The following is a 20,470-nucleotide window of genomic DNA, read 5'->3' as shown; positions in this document are numbered from 1 at the left end:
GCATTTACAAAGAGCTATGATAATCCTGTTAGTTTTGGCCTTTATACCTCAGTTGGACATAAAATAACGCATTGACAAAAAAGTCGAAATTTGTGTCTCCTCGTTCAATACTGGCATTACTTTGACGGGCAGTATCATCACAATGTAAATCATGCGTTTTGTGTCAAGAAATCAAGGAAAAAAATCATGAAAGGCCAAGAAATCAAGGAAAAGCGAAGAAAGAGTGAGAAAAAAATACCATATAGTTTTGACAATTTTCAACACTCTCAATAGGCGAAAAACCGCTATATTAACTCATTAACGACGTAAAGGCTTCATTTTTTTGTTGGCTTTCGAACGATTCCTTCTGTAGTTTTAGGTCTCAAAAACATTTCGCACGCCCCTATTTTAATGTAAAATTTAATTCCCTTTCAGAAACTAAGCTCAAAATTTTGATTTTTTGCATAATACCAAAGTTTGGAAAGTGGTTCGAAATTTCCATAAAAATCCCCTGAGATAATTTGATGGTCGTGATCACCCCTGATCATGTTAAAATCGTGATTCCCCAATGGTAACATGGCTATAAAAATCGAAAACTTGATTTGTCTCAAAAAATTTTACGTTTTTTTTTGTTTCAATAGCTATAACTTTTTTATCATGACAAAATCAATATTTTGAGGTCAGTTTCGGAACTTTCATTACATTTTACATTGTCTTAATGGCTTGTGAAATGTTTTTGAGGCCTAAAATTACGGAACAAATCGCTTTGAAAACCAACGAAAAAATGAAGCGTTTTCGTCGTTAATGGATTAAACACTTGTCTTATAAGCCGCTTTTTCGTACAAAAAGGATTTTGGAAGTAAGGTCTACAGTGAAAAGAACCGGCATAAATCTATCGATTTTCACATGTCGAATAATTTTCCATAGTCACTATTAGTTTTGCAGATAGGTGGAAAAGAACACGAATGCACCATTAATCTGCATAAATTAGCTTGGCCGCAGTAATAAAAATATCTCTTAAAAAAGTTTGATACTTCACTTATTTTTTTAGCTTTTTAGGATTTTCAAAAACAATAATCAATTTGTATAATATGTGTTCAATGAAAAAAATTGTATCCGTATTCAGCAGAAAATTCGGATCATAAATTACCGAATCACCCTTTGGAATAACTTATACAGACTATTTTCACAATATTAAACGATACTCGAATCATAAACCTCATTTAAATATTTATAGCCTCGAAACTTTTTCGTTTTTTTTTCAATTCTCACGAAAATTTGAGAGTGTACTCAGTTTAAAAACTTATTTTCTTTTCAGAAATTTAGTTTCTGCATCACAAGATGGAAAACTCATTGTTTGGGACAGTTACACAACTAATAAAGTTCATGCAATACCTTTACGATCATCATGGGTTATGACTTGTGCTTATGCACCATCTGGAAGTTATGTCGCTTGTGGAGGATTAGATAATATATGTTCAATATATAGTCTGAAAACGCGAGAAGGAAATGTACGCGTTAGTAGAGAATTACCGGGTCATACTGGATATCTATCTTGCTGCCGATTTTTAGATGATAACCAAATAGTCACCAGTTCAGGGGATATGTCATGGTAAGTATTTCAAAATAATATTTTGAACGGACAACTAGTAAGTTTTTGTGCGAGTATGTTAGTAAATCTTAGAAGGAATTTTTTTAAGTCAATATATCCATAAAGTATCATATTAACGTATGTATTAAAAATGTTCATGTAAATCTGAGTAGTAGAAATTTTTTTTTTGATAGTAAAATATGTTCATACCATTTCTGATTAACCAAGAAAAAATTTAATCAAGCTCAATATTCATGCTCATTATATCCCGTGGTCGGGATTAGACAATAAACATTTATTTATTAGACCCGTTGTCGAAGTGGAGTGATTATAAAGGAAGACTTATTACTTTTGGTTGCTGTTTCATATTATACCTTGTAGAGGGATGGTTTATAATAATATTAAATTCCAGATTCTGAAAGTTCATGAAATTTTACATTAAAACACATATGTTTCATGATTTTTAAACACTCAAAGCAGTGGATTATTTAGAGTTTAGAAACCCTCAAATCATTAGGGATTTGAAAAAAATTCATAAAAATTTAAATCATGAAGTCTCGTGGAGGCACGGGTTAAAATCATTTATTAGCCCCCAAATTTTGCACAGCTCATTTTTTTAGGGTAACAATCACTTTTCCGCCCAGGGTGGGCCAAAAGAAAAAAATTTTTATTCTTACTGTCAGTCTAGTATATATAGCCTTGAACTTTAATATCTTAACCAAAAACCAAATTTATAACACTGCGTGACTAAAGTTCACGTTTAAGACACGCTTTGTCGTGACTTAAGCTGCTCATTATTGCACCACGGGGCGCCTAACGCACTCGCTACGCTCATGCGCTAACCTCACATCGCGACGCTATTATGAGCACCTTATATCTCGCCAAAAGGGGCCTAAACGTGAATTGAGTACATTTAGCACAGTGCTATAAAAAAGCGTATGATACTTATGACTCAAGTAGCCCATGCCGTGCAATAATGACCTGCTTCAGTCACACGTATCATAATATACTACTGTCTTTCGAACAACATTTTTGAGCTTGAGCTAATCGATGAATGCAACCATGTTCATTTTTAAACAAGAGGTAGGATTTCAGAAATTATTATCAATCTTTACATACTCTTTAATTTTACAATTACTTCTTTCACTTTATTTCACTTATTAGGTAGGTTAAATTTTAGTATTAAGAAATAAATAAATAAAGTATACAATTTTTATACCAACCCTTGAATATATCCATAACTTCAGAGGGTAAGAGATTCTTATTGAAAAATTCTTCCATGATTTTCTTATATGATACACATCATAAACAGAACGTGAAATAAAGTCGGTGGCAAGGTTAAATTCATGATATTGAGAAGTAAGATATATTATAACGTAAAACGGCGCAAAAACGGTGAAAAACACACAACTCATGCCGACCGACACACCTGACGAGTAGTTCTCGCAACGGTAGCCGCATTCGATTCGGCACTGCTAGAAAGAAGGGGATCACTATTAGTATGTCGTTTTTTTTTAATGTATGCTTTCAAAAACTAATATAGACCATTTTCTCTACTGAACGTTTAAATCAATTCGCCTCTCTGTTTGATATTTTAACATTCTGCCGATAAAAATCGTGTTCACATATGAGACTATGGTTTGTGACCACGACCACATTCTCAATTTCCTTTTATGTTCAAAAACTCTTCCTTTTAATAGTTTCTTAGTTTCTCATATGTACGTCTCAATGCAACTAGCGCATGATGGTATGTAAACAACATTGGTATGTAAACAACATTGGTACCATCAAGTAATGAAGTCGAATCCTTAACCAGTCTGATGTATTTACTAAAGTCATTGTCATGTTTACCTCAATGTATTACGAAATATAGTAGTGATACATTACGTCGAATTGAACAATTGTTTTACAACTAATATTATTACCCAATTACTATTTTCAATCTGCTTAGATCGGTATATATCCCAACTAATGATAACTAGTGTAAACGTTACGTGCGTATATTTTAATTCTATAATAATTAATTTTAATCACTGTAATATCAACATTTTTTATAAGTAAACAATGTATCATGGTATCATTGGAAAGACAATTTTCACAACATTCCTTATCTCCAACCTAAATATTTTTAACAATTATACTTTAACAACATCCATCGTTTAAACATTAGAGTTCCCCAGCCTCGCCGTCTTACTCTTATCCCTTTATGTATAAATACAGGGGCCCTGGAGAGGTAAAATGACTCTTTATCTAACTCTGCACAATCTAAGACCTTCGTTTGACCTACGGTTGAGTTACCACTTCTATTTACTCTCTTGAACAATTTACTTCTCACTTAGTTAACGTTGCTTTTGAACTTGTAACTTCGACCTTCCATCCCGAATTGAACTTATGAAATTCAATATATTTCTTCACTTCCAACCAATTCCAACCATACTATCCTACCCATCAACGAACTCAAATTACTCAAACTCTAAATAAAAATTAAACCTTTAACGCAAAATGAGTATTTCACATTAATTTCCCTTACATCTCCGATTAGTATATTACTGCCTAGGCCGCGAAAAACAGAAAAGTCCCAGAGTACGTGTAATTAGTGGCCGAGGCGAAGCCGAGGCTTCCTTTACGCTTTCTTTTTCGGCTTTCTTTTTTCGTGACATAGGCCTGTATACTATTTTTCATTCACAGTGGCCCGAAAATCGCTCTTCCCGCTTTGTGCAGCGGCAGGGAAGTAGTCACTTTCGAGCCGCTGGTATGAAAAATTATATTCAGTCGCTATTGTTATTTGACACAGCATGCACAAAATAGTTATCTCCTTTACCAGCAGTTTATTTAGTAACTATCAATAGTCATCGTATGCACAGAATAGCTGCCAAACGTTTACTAACCATATACAGTAGGAATATTTATATGCTCTTCCCTATACGTAAATCTCTGTGTTTCTCCTCTGAAACTAGCATATGTATGATCTGCCACCTCATGAAGAGGTCCCACGTCGTCACAAGCAAAAAACATCTTTTTTTAGTTATGGTTCTTTTTTCATGTATTCATTTAAAGATATGATTGAAATTGAAAAAAATTTCAATGTTTTTTCATGATTGAGGGACTATTAGTGGTTGAACTTTTTGAAAATTTTTTCTTCTTTACTATTACATTTTTGGATTGTTCATATTTTGGAGAACCACTTCTTTTTGCTTCTGACCTTAGAGGGATACCTTCCTACGTGGGGGTGACGATTTGCAAGGATTTTCATCGTAACCATGACACAAAATTTGGTACAGAATTTCGGGCTTCAAGTCAGTCAAAGTACTAGCGTATACATGTCATTCTATGGCATTTGAAAACAGTAAATTTCAGGATCTACTCGGCCGATCCTTATAAAATTTTCAAACTTCTTCATTAACACATCCCACAAGAAAATGTACCAGAAAATGCAGAAAAAAGAAAAATTGTAATAATTGTGAGATGATAAGAAAATTGAGGAAGTGTTATTAAGGAAAACAAATTTATAGCACTGCGTGGCTGAAGTTCACGTTTAAGGCACGCTTTGCCGTGACTTAAGCTGCTCATTATTGCACCGCGGCGTGCCTATCGCACTCGCTACGCTCGTGCGCTAACCTCATACCGCGACGCTATTATGAGCACCTTATATCTCGCCAAAGGGGGCCTAAACGTGAATTTAGTACAGTGCTATAAAAAAACGTATGATACTTATGACTCAAGTAGCCCATTCTTAACACGGCACTAGCACCCTCGCTTCGCTCGGGTGCTAACCGTGCCGTGCAATAATGGCCTGCTTAAGTCACACGTATCATAATATACTATTCAAAATTTCACCGTTTTGTTTTTTTAATCAAATGTTTATTTTTGTACCACTTATAAATGAAGAAGTGTGTAAAATTTGGTAAAAATTGGCTCAGTAGATTCTAAAATTAACTGTTCGCTACTGAAAAATTACTTTTTACGAAGATGATGCGTGCTCCAAGAAAAAATACTAGAAAAAAAATGTTTTCGAATACTTCTTTCTACCCTCAACATCGAGCAATAAATGACATGCAAATATATAATAAAAAGCTGAGAAAATAAATGACGAAAATATCTTTTTTAATTTTTTTCAACTGGTAATAGGGTCTTAAATTCACCCAGTCACAAGAAATTTATTCAACAAATTTTTGAAAAAATTGAAATCTAACCACAAAAAAATTTTATAACATTGATTATTCGTTGTTAAAAATCCAAATCTTCTTAAAATGTAATTTTCCTTAAAAAATGATAAATTAAGCTTCTGGGCACTTTTCGGACACTATTCTCGCAGTCAATGCTCTGCCCAATAATGCCTATGTATGGTTCTTTAAATTTGTACTAGATCCTAACTGTATCTATCCTCAACCAAAATTCATAAAATCGTCGTAATAACAAACTCCAAGGGCTCAAATATTAAAAAAATGATTTATCGAACTATGAAAATTCCTACGACTGATTTTTTACTTGGTTAGGTCAGACTCGGGCCCATAGTAGTTCGGATTACACTATAAACTATTAGACCATAGTTGTCGAGTTAGCTTTTGGAACTTTCGGTTCCTGAACCTCTCGCACCACTCTATGACTCGGAAAAAGGGCGCAAGTGTGAACTTAGCACTGTACCATATTAGTACTTTACGATACTAGTGGCATAAGTAACACCTTTAGTAAAGTGCTATTCGATACTCGTTTCATAGGGGACCTTTTTGGCTCAGTTATGAACTCCGCCAATTCTAAAACTGTTACTTGTGACACTTGTATCGAAACTTACTACTAGAAATCTCGTGCTGTCTGCTATAGTGAACCGCTATTAATTTGGATAAAATATCTATTTTGAATAGTTTTGAATAGTTTTAAATAGTTTATTTTTTTTTCAAGTGCATTATGGGATATCGAAACTGGGCAGCAGTGCACGTCTTTTCTGGGACATACTGGAGACGTCATGTCTTTATCACTTTCTCCAGATATGCGAACGTTTGTTTCTGGAGCCTGTGATGCTAGTGCAAAGTTGTGGGATATTCGTGAAGGATCCTGTAAGCAAACATTTCCAGGACATGAAAGTGACATAAATGCTGTAACGGTATGTTTTTTTGATATTACATCGCTTGTATCGATAATGAACTCACTAATACCTTATAATTGTTGATTACTTTATACTAAAAAACTCCTATGTGGCATGCCGAATATTAATTGCAATCTCTCAAATCGGTACGGCCCACTATTATATTTGAATTATTGATACTATTTATCGATCAAATATATTATTTGAAAGTCTGTTATGGTAAAGCTAGTAAAAAACTGATATTTTTTAATTTTATTTATACTTAGTAAGGCGGGGTTAGACTCTCGGCGTTAAACCGCAAACGCGAAAATCAACGAAAATCGTAACGCGAGGCTCGTTGTGACCGTTGCACGACGAACAGACGGCAGCAGTGAGCACGCGGCCGATCAAGGGCCAATGGTCGATACGACACACGAGCCACGGCACTTTGAGCCCATGTATGAGGAACCAAATGAAAACACACACACGCACGCACAATTGTAAATTGTGCGTGTATTATATATTGTAAATGCGCTAAGTGCATTATTGATCTAGTTATTCCATTTGTTTATTAAAAACACTCCCACTTCTTTTCATTGGTAACAGGGGGCTTAAAATCGAAAAAAATTTTATTTTATTTTCGAGTAGGACCTTTTGTCCCTTTTCCATTGCATTTTTCTAAATTCCAAAATTTTGATTATTCACTGAGATACAGCTATTTCCGTGAGCCAATTTTGTATACTTTTCGTGTTAAATGTTTTCTTCATTTGCGTTTTCTATTGTCGTAATATTCAGAGCGTACCGATTGAGTTACAGCATCAGGGTTGCGTACGCTTCTTCAGAACATCAATGGTTACGGTCACAACCTCGGGCGAGCCGATCCGACACTCAAGTCACCCTGCACAAACACTGAAGCACAATTTTTTTTCATTTTACGTTTTTTTTGTGACCTCCGTCATGAATCGAATTGAAAGTGACCTATGAGTTTGATCACCTCGCCCTAGGTTGTGACCGTAACCATTGATGTTCTGAAGAAGTGTACGCAAACCTGATGCTGTAACTCAATCGGTCCGCTTTGAATATTACTACAACAGCGGTCCATTTTGCAAAAACGTAAAATGCCAGAAAACGCAAATAAAGAAAAAATTTAACACGCAAAGTGTACGAAATTGGCTCACGGAAACAGCTGTATCTCAGTGAATAATTAAAATTTTAGAATTTTGAAAAATGCAATGGAAAGAGGACAGAGAATCGTACTCGAAAATAAAAAAAATTTTTTTCGATTTTAAGCTACCTGTTAGCCCTTAAGGGTCCTCTATACACACTCGGTCGGTAACTATATTCGCGTATTTTGTACCCATTTTTTTCATTTAGTATACAAACTATAGTCTTGAAATTTTTTGGGAGTGATCATGAAACTAATACAAATGTGCCTATGAAGCTATTTTTTCAGATAAATATTGTAAAAATTTTTTTTTTCAATTATCTGAAAAAATAGCTTCATAGACACATTTGCATTAGTTTCATGATCACTCCCAAAAAATTTCAAGACCATAGGTTGTATACTAAATGAAAAAAATGGGTACAAAATACGCGAATATAGTTACCGACCGAGTGTGTATAGAGGACCCTTAAACTATGCCTAAGACTACAGCCATGATACGGACGCCAGAGTGAGCGCAAATTATTGGTAAAGACTTGTACTTTTGTAAATTAATTAATTCATTACCTTTCCTTGTTATTTTACCACCTAAAACTGAACAAATAAAAAGAAAAATGTTTAAAGATTCCAATTTTTCGGAAGTACACGTTTTCAGCCATTTTAGCTACTCGACGAGCAAATGGCTCTATTTCATATACCTAAATGATGCACTAAATTTTGGGGCAGATCCGTGAACCCTTCCCATAAAACACACCAAAAAAGTAAAAAAACTGCTAGTAAAGGAAGTGACCCTGTCCGGCAGCAATGAAGCTCTCAAATTACATGAAATGAAATGCAATTAACCAGCGACAACAGAATATGCTCAGGGGCCGCATGGAAAAATCTATATATTACGCGTTGAATAAATCTCGCGCTAAAATTCTGGCCTCCCTAACAAATCTGAAAAATCGATGACTAAAAAAAAAAAAATAATTTTATTAAATATATACCTTGTATTTATAATGTGTGTACATTGTATAAGGTATATACATTATATATATACCTGGTAGGTACCTTGTAAATACAAGGTATCTACATTATATATACCTGGTATATACCTTGTAAAAACTTATTTTATATTTCTTGCCATCTTAAAAATTCTTACAAAACTCTGACTAAACCAAGCGAGCGTCAGCGAGCGAGGTAATTTGCTAGTAAAATATTACAAGTCGTCGACTACAAGACAGTTTATCATCTCGCCTTATGCCACGTAAAGTGAACTACGAGCACGTGCTGTGACTCGCGGCAGCAAACAATTTTTTAATAATGACTTCTCTCTGTAAACCTCGTGCAAATCATTAATCTTCACATTTGCGACCATGGCTGCTTCTGCTGCTCACGTGAATTTGTGTCATCGCAGCTCAATATTGACGTTGCTTGTCCTTGCTCTGCGAATAGATAAGCACGGTAAACACTGCATCAGGTGCGTTGCAGTGTGTTGCAACCCTGAATATACTTAATACTTAAAAATATACAGGGTAGGGAATAAATATAGAAAGGGCTGTAAATCTTGCTAAATAAGCTGGGGAAAAAATCATAAACCTCATATCCGACGTATTTTTTCATAGGGAATCCAATGGTGACTTCGAATTTGACCTTGAACATGACTTTCAAGCTCCAGCGACCCGAAAATTGATTTTTAAAACGGAAACCGCTATTTTTTATTTCAGATGTGAAAAAATCGGAAAATTTTACATGAAGATTTGTATATTGTTTTATTTTCAAGGTCATTTTGAGGCGCTACAGTTAGAAAAAAGCCCGGACTTGAGCTTGATTATAGGTTAAATAGGAGTTTTATCTGAGTGTGTAGCGCCCGTAAAATGACCTTGAAAAAAAATACATGTTCCAACGTAAAATTGTACGCTCTTTTCAAATCTGCAATAAAAAATTTGGGTTTTCATTTCTGTCAGATTCTGCGCAGTGCAACAGTTGTCGCGTGGGCCAAAATGTCACGTTTTTACACCGCATCGCTGTATTTCAGTTAGTAAAAATAAAATGTACTCTCTGGAAAATATGTATATCGATGGGGAATTTCTTCAGCTTTTGATTAGGACTATTTTAAAATAGTACTTTACAATACAAGTGCCATAAGTAACACGTTTTGGCACGGCGTAGTTAAGGTCCTAATAGCTGGGCCGAAAAGTGTCCCCATGGCACGAGTATCGTACAACATTTTATAGCACTGTGCTAAGTTCACATTTATGTCCCCTTTTTCGAGTCATAAGTCGCACTTTCTGGTACCGCAAAGTGAGGTTAGCGCACGATCGTATGCGAGTGCGATGCGATATTTAATGTTGAAAGTTTATTTTTGAAATTTTACGGAGAAAATTAAATTAACCAAAAAGTCTGAGTTCACCATCAGAAAGTTGAACAAATTTTCCATCGAAAACGTATTACATATATTTTTTCTGAGAGCTGCAGGGAATATTTCGTCGAGTTAGAAAGTAAGCAATTTCGCCTACGAGTGCCGTGTGGCGAGCGTGCTAGGACACTTGGCGTTAAATGCCTCATATTTAGAAAAAGGTATTATTTTATCTTCATAATATTGATAGAGCCTTATGTGCCATTATAGGCATGTAGACAAAAATTTAATTAATGTATAGTTTTATAATGCTAATTTTTACATCCACTGTCTTTTTATAATCAGGCAAGGGCTGAAACTTAATTCTTGTTCTGATCTAGGAGTCAATTCCTGCAATGACTACTTCATATATAATTTAACGCATTCGGTCAAGTATTAGCATGACTCATTACAATCGTATCAACCACAAGAGCAAAATTATCTTGAACGTACTAATTTGAATAACTTCACTTCTCATTTTAAGGAAGCTCGAGTAAGTGTTCTACAATCGCGCTTTCTCTTTATGCAGCGTGCATGGTGCATGGCGCAAGCGTGACGCTATCTCATTCAAATGCGTGCAGCTATTACTGTGTTGTGGTATCCAAGTTTTAACTCGAAAGCTTATGATTTTTTTTCAATGAAATTATATAATTTCTAAATTCTCAAAGAGTATGATCGTGAGCGAGTAAAATATGACTCAAATTTAGATGCTCCCATAAGAGTCTATGTTGAATTAGCTAACTTTACATTTATACATCTTTAAAAAAAACAGAAGTTAATTTTGAAGCAATCGAAACTTATAGGCAAATAACTTATAGGAAATAGGCAAATTTTAGTATATTTTATAAGAAGTGCGCGAAGCAGTTGACTCATCCAGGAGTTGATTTCACCCGAGCGTAGTGAGGGTGCAGACTTCTGGGTGAGTCAACTTCCTCGCGGACTAGTTGCAAACGATATCTTTTAACTCTGCTTGCAAGAAACTAGGAGTTTTCTGACGATTTAAGGTTAGAAACCCCATGTTTCGCGCACGCAGTATTAAAAAAGGTATTATTATGAACTTTAATTTGACTGGTTTGGATTTTTATTTGTTTCAAAATTGACGGTTATAGAGCCATTTGATTATTGCTGTAAAGAACCGGCTTAAATTAATTTAAATACAATTAAAAACCTTCAAGCGATTGGTGGCACGAGTTATCTCAATTTATATGAGTCGAAATTTTGAACAGACTATTTATTTGGTACATAGGGTAAATGTACCTATTACCGTGGATTTATTTTAAACTCACCTTAGTTAGGGCATAAAATTGAAAGAAACGATATAATTATAATAATTTTTTTTTTTAATGAAAGAATAAACATATCCCGATATAGTGATGCATTAATAATCCATTTTTTTTATAATACATTAGTTTGAAAAGTCAATTCCTAAAATAAAACCGAGTGTGTGCAATTCCGTGGGTTTGCACCTATTAACAAAAAGTTGTGTGTGTATTACCGTGGGCGAATTTAAAATTATTTTGAGTGATTTCATTGATTTTCGACAGTTGTAATACAATATTTCAAGTATTTACTAGCTGTAAGTATCATTTTAAGATAGCTTCTCTGTCAATAAAACACGCACACAAAATAAAAAAAATGCTCAGTTCCAGAGACCAGACCCAATGAACTTTATGTTTTTGGGGTCGCTGATACCGAATCCGTCGTCGGTTTTTCGCCATCAGATCGATTCAAGGTCATTTAAAGGTCATTTAAAGGTCAAATCATAAAAAATAGGTTTAAAAACTCGAAACTATCCATATAGTGGTTTTTGAGGATGCTGAATTCAAATCTGAAGTCAGATGACCTCTACAACCTTACTTTCAAGGTCATTTGAAGGTCAAACTTAGACAATTCGATATAAAAATCGGAAAATAGTATTTTTCTCAACGGGTGCACATGTGGTTTTTTAGCAAAACGAGGGATTATAGCACGAGCCGAAGGCGAGTGCTGTAACGAGTTTTGTTAAAAAACCATATCTGCACCAGTTGAAGATACTATTTTTTCCTACGAGAGCCTAAAATTAGCGGCAAAGTTGCGTATTTTAGGTTAGAGTGGGAAAAATATATTTTTTATGTTTTGAGGGTCGCTGAATTCGAATTCAAGGTCATTTTGACTCAATTTAGACATCTATAGATTATTGAAAGGTCATTACGATTTTACCTTCAAAGTCATTTCAAGGTTAAGTTGATGAAAAGAGGGCAAAACTTGATGAAATATTGTTCATTTCGTATGCCTTTTTACTTTTTCTTTTGTAACGCCCCTTGTTTTCTTCAAACGATCGGCATAAAGGTTGCCGTCTGCGTTTAGTTTCTCTATGTTCGCTCTCCCTCTTCAACATACAGCAGTAATCAGCCATCATTGCAACATCCTGTTGTCTACTTTGATTTCGCTGCTCCATATGTTTAACGTCTTAATGAAATCGTTCTCCTTGCTCGTCGCTAAAATTACCACAGTTTTTCGAGAACTCATCTGAATGGTTATGCAAGAAATTCAGTTTATAAGACATATTACATTCCATTTCACCGAAATTGTTTATTACCTTTGATATTGAAACTTTGCAGTCATCGCTTTTGCGATTACCTAGAAAATTTTCCACAACATTTTTGAAGCTAACCCCTGCAGCTTTCTGAATTTAAGTCATCTTAGTTGGAAAATTGTAATCTTTCAGCAATTTTTTATTTCTGTTCCATCGAATATTCCTTCTTTTAATTTGGCATCAGATTTATAGGAAAATTTAGATTCTAAATATTTGTAGCATTCATCGCTTTCACTCAAAGCTTTTACAAATTGTTTCATAATGCCCAATTTGATATGTAAAGGAGGTAGTAAAACATTTTTAGGGTCTATTATAACGGACTATTAATAACATTATGATGTCTAGGTTCTAGAGAATTTCTCTCAGACTAATTGTAATCAGTATAATGTTCTTTACGATCTCTACTGTCCCATTAGCACTTGAAACATGGGTACTTTGTAAATCCAGATTGCTGTCCTACTGATGGGAGGGGGGCCAACATGGAGGAAATAAACTCAAACGGCAACCTTTATGCCGATCGTTTGAAGAAAACAAGGGGCGTTACAAAAGAAAAAGTAAAAAGGCATACGAAATTAACAATATTTCATCAAGTTTTGCCTTCTTTTCATTAACTTAACCTTGATCTTGAAGGTAAAATCGTAATGACCTTTCAATAATCTGTAGATGTCTAAATTTAGTCAAAATGACCTTGAATTCGAATTCAGCGACCCTCAAAACATAAAAAATATATTTTTCCGATTTTTATATCGAATTTTCTAAGTTTGACCTTCAAATGACCTTGAATCGATCTGATGGCGAAAAACCGACGACGGATTCGGTATCAGCGACCCCAAAAACATAAAGTCCATTGGGTCCGGTCTCTGGAACTGAGCATTTTTTTTTTGTGTGCCTGTGTAATCAATAAAATGAGGTCTAAACGTAAACTGCATTTTACAACTTTTTCCACTTTTTTGGATCAATGGAGACTGAATATATGGGCTAAGCCATAGTTAGCGTGATGGTCAAAAAAATTTTTTTCTCAAATTATGTACTTTTAAAGAGTACATTGAAAAGTGAAAATCCTGAAAGTTTCAGCCCTCTAGGTCCAACCTTATTGGATTTTCAGGGTCTTGAAGTTGAATTTTCTTTTTCTGCTGATATTCTGCTTGCAATTCTGATTTTCTTAGGTTAATATGAAAAAATTGTTGAATCATGCTTTTGAATGTTAAATTTGATGTAGAATTCAAATTTGTACTTAAAAATCATATTTACAACTTGAAACCACATAAAAATGATATTTTCCTACATTAGTCATATAACTGTACTAAAATAAATGTGTTCGTATCCTTCGATTAGGCCCATATTGTAATATGTTCATCGATACATCAGATTACAACTTCTGATAAATTTTGGTTCTTGGCAGACAAACAATTCATTATTGAGCTTAATATGAGTCAAAAATCCAGGAAAATTAGAGAAAAACCATGTTTCTTTCACCTTTGGGAAGCAGAATAAAATATAAAAAATCAAAACAAAAAGGGGGGGGGGACAGTTGACGCGATATAGCCCATATATATATATTAGGGTGGGCAGTTTTTAGTCTTTTTTCTAGAATCGATTTGTAATAGTGATTTTCTGTTAGTTTCATGTACAAAATGAAAGCTAGTTCAAGGCAGGCGCGTACGAATGATTCTTTCTGTCTCCTCAACGTCGATCAATATTTTTTTCACTGCTTTTTGCTCAAATTCGCCTTTTTTCAGTCTACCACGCGGCAAAAATGGAAAAGTGATGTTTTGCGATTCTAAACTCCACGATTCATCAACTTATAGGCTAATAAACATGTTGCAACCACCACCTGAGCTCAGAATCAAGATATGGAACTACGTAATGCGTATGCAGCCGGGATTTTGGCTGTTTTTTACCCATTTTATCCGATTTTCGACTACATGGTCGAGGCCGATTGTTCAATTCAACACCATCGCCTGCGGTCTCTTTCTTTTCTTTGAGATAAGTACTAACAAGAAAAATATCCACTGAGATGATTTTTAAAGCAGGAAAAATTTGGCGCGCTCGAAGCAAATCGGATTTTTGTGAATTTCTTTAAAAAATGGATTGTTTCAACGTGTACGTGGAGTTTATTTATTGTGTTATCTCAATGCAAAGTGCATCGTCAAAAATTACTCTTTTCAACGAAAAATTTAAAAAAAAAGAGTTCTTTACGATCATTTTAGCGTCCTGTAGGTCGTTTTGAAGATACCATAGAATGTATACGTAAGATGCCTCACATCGCGTCGATTTTAGCTAAACGTGGCATTTGATTAATGGTATCTTCAAAACGACTTACAGGACGCTAAAATGATCGTAGAGAACTCTTTTTTTTTAAATTTCTAGTTGAAAAGAGTACTTTTTGACGATGCACTTTGTATTGAGATAACACAATAAATAAACTCCACGTACACGTTGAAACAATCCATTTTTTAAAGAAATTCATAAAAATCCAATTTGCTTCGAGCGCGCCAAATTTTTCCTGCTTTAAAAATCATCTCAGTAGATATTTTTCTTGTAAGAACTTATCTCAAAGAAAAGAAAGAGACCGCGGGCGATGTTGTTGAATTGAAAAATCGACCTCGACCATGTAGTCGAAAATCGGGTAAAATGGGTAAAAAACAGCCAAAATCCCGGCTGTATACGCATTACGTGGTTCCATATCTTAATTCTGAGCTCAGGTGGTGGTTGAAACATGTTTATTAGCCTATAAGTTGATGAATCGCGGAGTTTAGAATCGTAAAATATCATTTTTTCATTTTTGGCGCGTGGAAGAGGGAAAAAAGGCGAATTTGAGCAAAAAACAGCGAAAAAAATATTGATCGACATTGAGGAGACAGAAAAAATCATTTGTACTCGCCTGCCTTGAACGAGCTTTCATTTTATACATGAAACTAACAGAAAATCACTATTACAAATCGATTCTAGAAAAAAACCTAAAAACGGCCCACCCTAATATATAAATAAATACCAGCCAGCCTTGCCTTGTTCTTCATAATCATTTCCTTTTGCTCATAACTTGTACATTTTCCAACCACAACTTGTCCACTTCTCCACGCTACTTCTAGTCCTGCCTCAATTGCCAACTTTTCCTTCAAAAACTTCTCAATCTTTTCCTTTGTCTTTTTACCTATGTTTCCAAGACCTTTTATTACTATATTGAGCCTACACTCATCTCTACCCTTCTCACTCACTAACCTTTTCATTTTCACTACTTCTTTCTGCGACAAACAAATTCCACTAAGGTAGCTTGTGCTGCTCTTTACACTTAATTTGGACCTCCACGAGCTGGCCACATTCTTTCCGCTGGCTACGTCATTTACACTTCCTTCCTCTGCTTTCTCGTTTAATAGGTCTACCACAACTTCCTTATAATCTCTTACTTCTTCTTCATATTCAGTCATCTTCTTTTCTAAACCTACCACTTTATTTTCGAATCACTCCACTCTATATCCTAATTTCTTCACCTTGTTCGTTAAAGCCTCATTCTTGCACATCAAGTCTTCGTACATCACCTCATCTTCTTTCCTCTTCTCCATCAAGACCTCCACTTGCTCCGTCAAAGTCATCATCTTCTCGTACATTCGTGCCATTTCACCTTCATCCTCCTCTTTATTATTATTTTTACTGTCACTTTCTAATACTTTTTCTTGCATATTGCCATTACTATTATCGCCATTATTTCCTACCTTACCTCCGCTCAGAATCCTCTCCTTCGCGTTTGTGGAATAAGTCACCGCTTTCCTCCTCATGCTATCCACAATCAAAGGCTGCGTCGTGCTTCTCTTAATCGTTTCGCTTTTCAATCCACGACTTCTCGTACTGATTTTCTCTTCATCTCCCTTTCCTGTTTTATCTTGACTCTTCACGATTCCTTTGTCTCCGACTCCCGCCATCCTGACCTTAACCTCAATCTATCGCCTTTTTTTCACTTTTTTCTTATATTCACCTTTTCACCTCTCAAACTTCTTTTCTTCGCTTTATTATTCCTTTCTTCCTTCTTTACTAATTATCTTATTTTCTTATCCTCTCTAAAAAACTCAAAATTTCGTGTTTTTTTCACTGCGTTCTCAGAGCTACGCAAAATACGTGTTACTCCCTCAGCAGCGCCACTCAAAGTCATGGAGACTGAATATATTTAAATGAATTAAAAGTGAAATGATCCTCCGTAAAACACCTGGTTTTTTCCGCAGTTAATACAGTTCCATCAGATGAACAAACAGGAATATTTTGGGGATGATTTGACCTACGTGACTACTAAATACAATCCACGGTAATCCGCACCCCCGGTAAAGGGTACATTTACCCTAGATCACTTTTCCGTTTAGTTCGGGCAAAATGAAAAAAATTTTTTTGCTTCCAGTTTAATATCTATAGAATTGTCTCCATATGGCTGTTTCATCGATTAACCGCCTCCCGTTGGAAAAACGGTTTTCCGTTGGATTTAAAGGCTGCGAGAAAGTCTGACTTTATGAAAATACAATGATTCACAATTAATGAGCCGAGGCGTAAAAGTGTGATAACTTAAATGGGATATTGCATTAAGAAAAGCAGAATTATCATAAACTCTTATTTACCAATAAAAAATAAGTTTTTACCTGTTCTTTTTTTTTCAATTTTCTGGTTTTATCTCTATAATTTGATCATTATTATAGAAGTTTTCATTGTATTCTTCATATTACTTTTTATCATTATTTACTTTTTACTTATCAAAAAATTATCACATTAGGCAATCAAAATTATATAGTTTGGAATTGAACATTTGTTCGGACAATCGAACTGATGTTCGTTTTTTCATCAAATATATTGATTTTTTTTTTTTCATAAATTTATTGGATATAGAGAAATAAAATAGATGGCTTATTAAAATTTTTAAATTTTAGTTCTTTCCAAATGGATTTGCTTTCGCAACAGGATCTGATGATGCTACTTGTAGACTGTTCGACATTAGAGCTGACCAAGAATTGGCTATGTATAGTCATGACAACATCATTTGTGGTATAACAAGCGTAGCTTTTAGTAAAAGCGGCCGTTTGCTTCTAGCTGGGTATGACGATTTCAATTGCAATGTTTGGGACTCAATGAAAACTGAACGCGCCGGTAAGTGAAAAAATTTTTATGTAATTGTTCATTAATGCCTTATGAATACTTTTTTCAAATTGAACCTTTTTGAAATTCTTATTAAAGTAAATAATAACACATTAAAAATTAGTTTTGTGAGGTAAAACATGATTAAGAACTGAAATCCCGACCAAAAATATACATTATATATGTGACATAATCATGTAAACTCTTCTAGTGCCGCACCGCGTGACATTATTCGTTCGAATTGCTCAATTCTTAGCTCACTGTAAAAATATCTAAATGCACCTATAGGAAAAGACTAACGCATCATTTCGATGAAAAATTGCCTCCGTTTTTCGATGGTGAGGTCAGATTTTCCGAAATTTTCCGTCTCACTTAGCAAAACTGTTAAGTCGATGATCTCAAAAACTTCATTTTTAGGATTTTTGTAAATTATCTAGATCGGAAGATCAGGAAATTTACAATTTAAACAGATATTTTCCAAAAGGGGTTGCTTGATGTTAGTGAGATATATAGCGAGAAAAAAAAGAAAAAATATGTTTTTGTCGTGTTTTAGTATGTTTAGTCAGAGGAGCATTCGCAAATCAATTATAAATCATCCTGATGATAAAAATTCGAAACGCACCGTAGGAAAGTCAATAATTCGTTTTTTAGGGAGAGAGTTATTCCTTATTAACAATTATTGTAAGTCAATATGAAATAAATATTTTTACTTTCCCCAAAATTCTAGTTGGTAACCGGGTTCCTTATACAGTAAACTTTCCTTGACGGACAGCTACCAATAGTGGAGAATTCTTGTGGTCTCGGCAGAAATGTATTGTTTCTTATAGGACGAGTTCTTTTTAAAAGTGGACTAAAACACTTCTCAATAGCGAACACCTCTGTTAACGGAGCTTTTCTCGTACATTTTAATTATTTTAGCGGAGACTATTACATTTTTCAGTAATTTTAAAAGACGCATGGAACATGAAATATTCAGAAAAATATTCAAAAAATTTGAAAAAATCATCAATGGAACATACCTGTAATAAATTCCGTACATTAAAAAATATGAAAATTAAATTTTAATGAAGAAATTTTTAGTTTTAAATGTAAAATTATATTTTCAAAAAGCTTTATCCATTCGCAATTATGTCTTGAGTATCTTTTAGTACTTTACGATACTAGTGGCATAAGTAACACTTTTTGGCACGGCGTAATTTAGGGCCCGAGCGCTAGGGGGGTCCTAATAGCCTAATACAATTATTATTGAAATTTTTAAAACAATTGTCTAAAACAAAAACAAAACAATAATATTTGACTTATTAAAGCCTATAGGTAAATTGAAAATGAGGTCATTGAAATTTTTATATTTAATCGATAATCTGATTAACCCATTGAGGACGATCTGTTGCCGACTTCCAACGCGATTTTTTCCCATTTTATCTACCTTGAAAAAGTTTCGTAAAGAACCTATTTCGATCTGAAATCTTATTTCCCTCTGGTGCTATGCTCAAAATTATGGTCGAGTAAAAAAACCTACGTCTGGTTAGACAACGAAAATTGTTTTTTACAAAATAACAGCAAAAGCATAAAAATATTATTAAACAAGAAATCATAAAATTAAAAGTTAAAAGGGGGTTTAAATGGTTTTAATTTCTCAATTACTGAATTAGACTCTAAAAGTAATTTTAATACCTGCTTTGAAAGTACTTTGTTTAGTTTGATACTGAAAAATAGTTAAATACACTTCTACGTAACCATTTTACACATCTAAGCTTTCCATCCTAGAATTCCAAGTTATCAGATAAATCTAAATAGTACTGTAACTTCTCATTATGTTCCATAGACAATTTGCCATGATTGCAATCTCAAGCCAAGCATAACATGAACCTAAGCTACTTATATTATAGTTATTTTAGAATTTATATTCATTTTTAATCTTATTTCATGAATCAATTTCACTTTATTATACGTTCAAGTAGCAGAGTACTGCTTATTCGCTAGTTCTATTAATATGTATAGTACATGCAACGTGTGAAAATTTATAATTAATAAAACTTACCGATTTCGTTATATTATGTGAGGATAGTTATTGTAAAATTTTTTACTAATCTTGTTATTTATGCAATTTAAAATAATTATCAAACTTCGTAGTGTAGGTCATGAAGTATTTACAATTAAAAATAATTTTTAACAAACATTTTTAATTCCAGGGATTTTAGCTGGTCACGACAATCGAGTTTCATGTCTTGGAGTAACAGAAGATGGAATGGCGGTAGCTACCGGATCATGGGACTCATTTTTACGCATATGGAATTAAATTTAAAATATATCATGCTAGCTTAAAACAGTTTTTGATATAATTATTTATCTTCGTTTTCAGTTTATGTCGATGTGATTGTTATAATCATTGACATTCTCAATAAGTGTAGTATTCGAACGTAAGGATAAAATACCATAACCACGCATCAATATTAAATAATAATTATATAGACATTCATGCTCAAAATAATTTACTTAAAAAGTTATATGTGTAGTATTGTGACACCACAAATGAAGTATTTTATGCTATTCTAAATCAAGTCCTCTGATATTTGTAATAATCTAATACAAAATGATTTATAAACCAA

General features: G+C 34.0%; 1 protein-coding gene across 1 annotated transcript in view; it reads left to right on the top strand.

Annotated features, from left to right (window-relative positions):
* Window positions 1–20,470, top strand: part of LOC106648438 (guanine nucleotide-binding protein G(I)/G(S)/G(T) subunit beta-1) — a 30,418-nt gene extending 9,948 nt beyond the window's left edge. Inside the window, exons 4-7 of the mRNA XM_014365346.2 lie at window positions 1,298–1,591; window positions 6,470–6,671; window positions 17,657–17,873; window positions 20,054–20,470. Coding sequence (XP_014220832.1) covers window positions 1,298–1,591; window positions 6,470–6,671; window positions 17,657–17,873; window positions 20,054–20,160 — 820 coding nt within the window. The 3' untranslated portion in view covers window positions 20,161–20,470. The remainder of the gene's footprint in view (window positions 1–1,297; window positions 1,592–6,469; window positions 6,672–17,656; window positions 17,874–20,053) is intronic.

This window comes from Trichogramma pretiosum, unplaced genomic scaffold, assembly GCF_000599845.2.
Source record: "Trichogramma pretiosum strain Unisexual culture from Peru unplaced genomic scaffold, Tpre_2.0 scaffold24, whole genome shotgun sequence".
In the NCBI taxonomy this organism is placed as follows: domain Eukaryota; kingdom Metazoa; phylum Arthropoda; class Insecta; order Hymenoptera; family Trichogrammatidae; genus Trichogramma; species Trichogramma pretiosum.
This window is presented reverse-complemented; position numbering and strand designations above follow the sequence as displayed.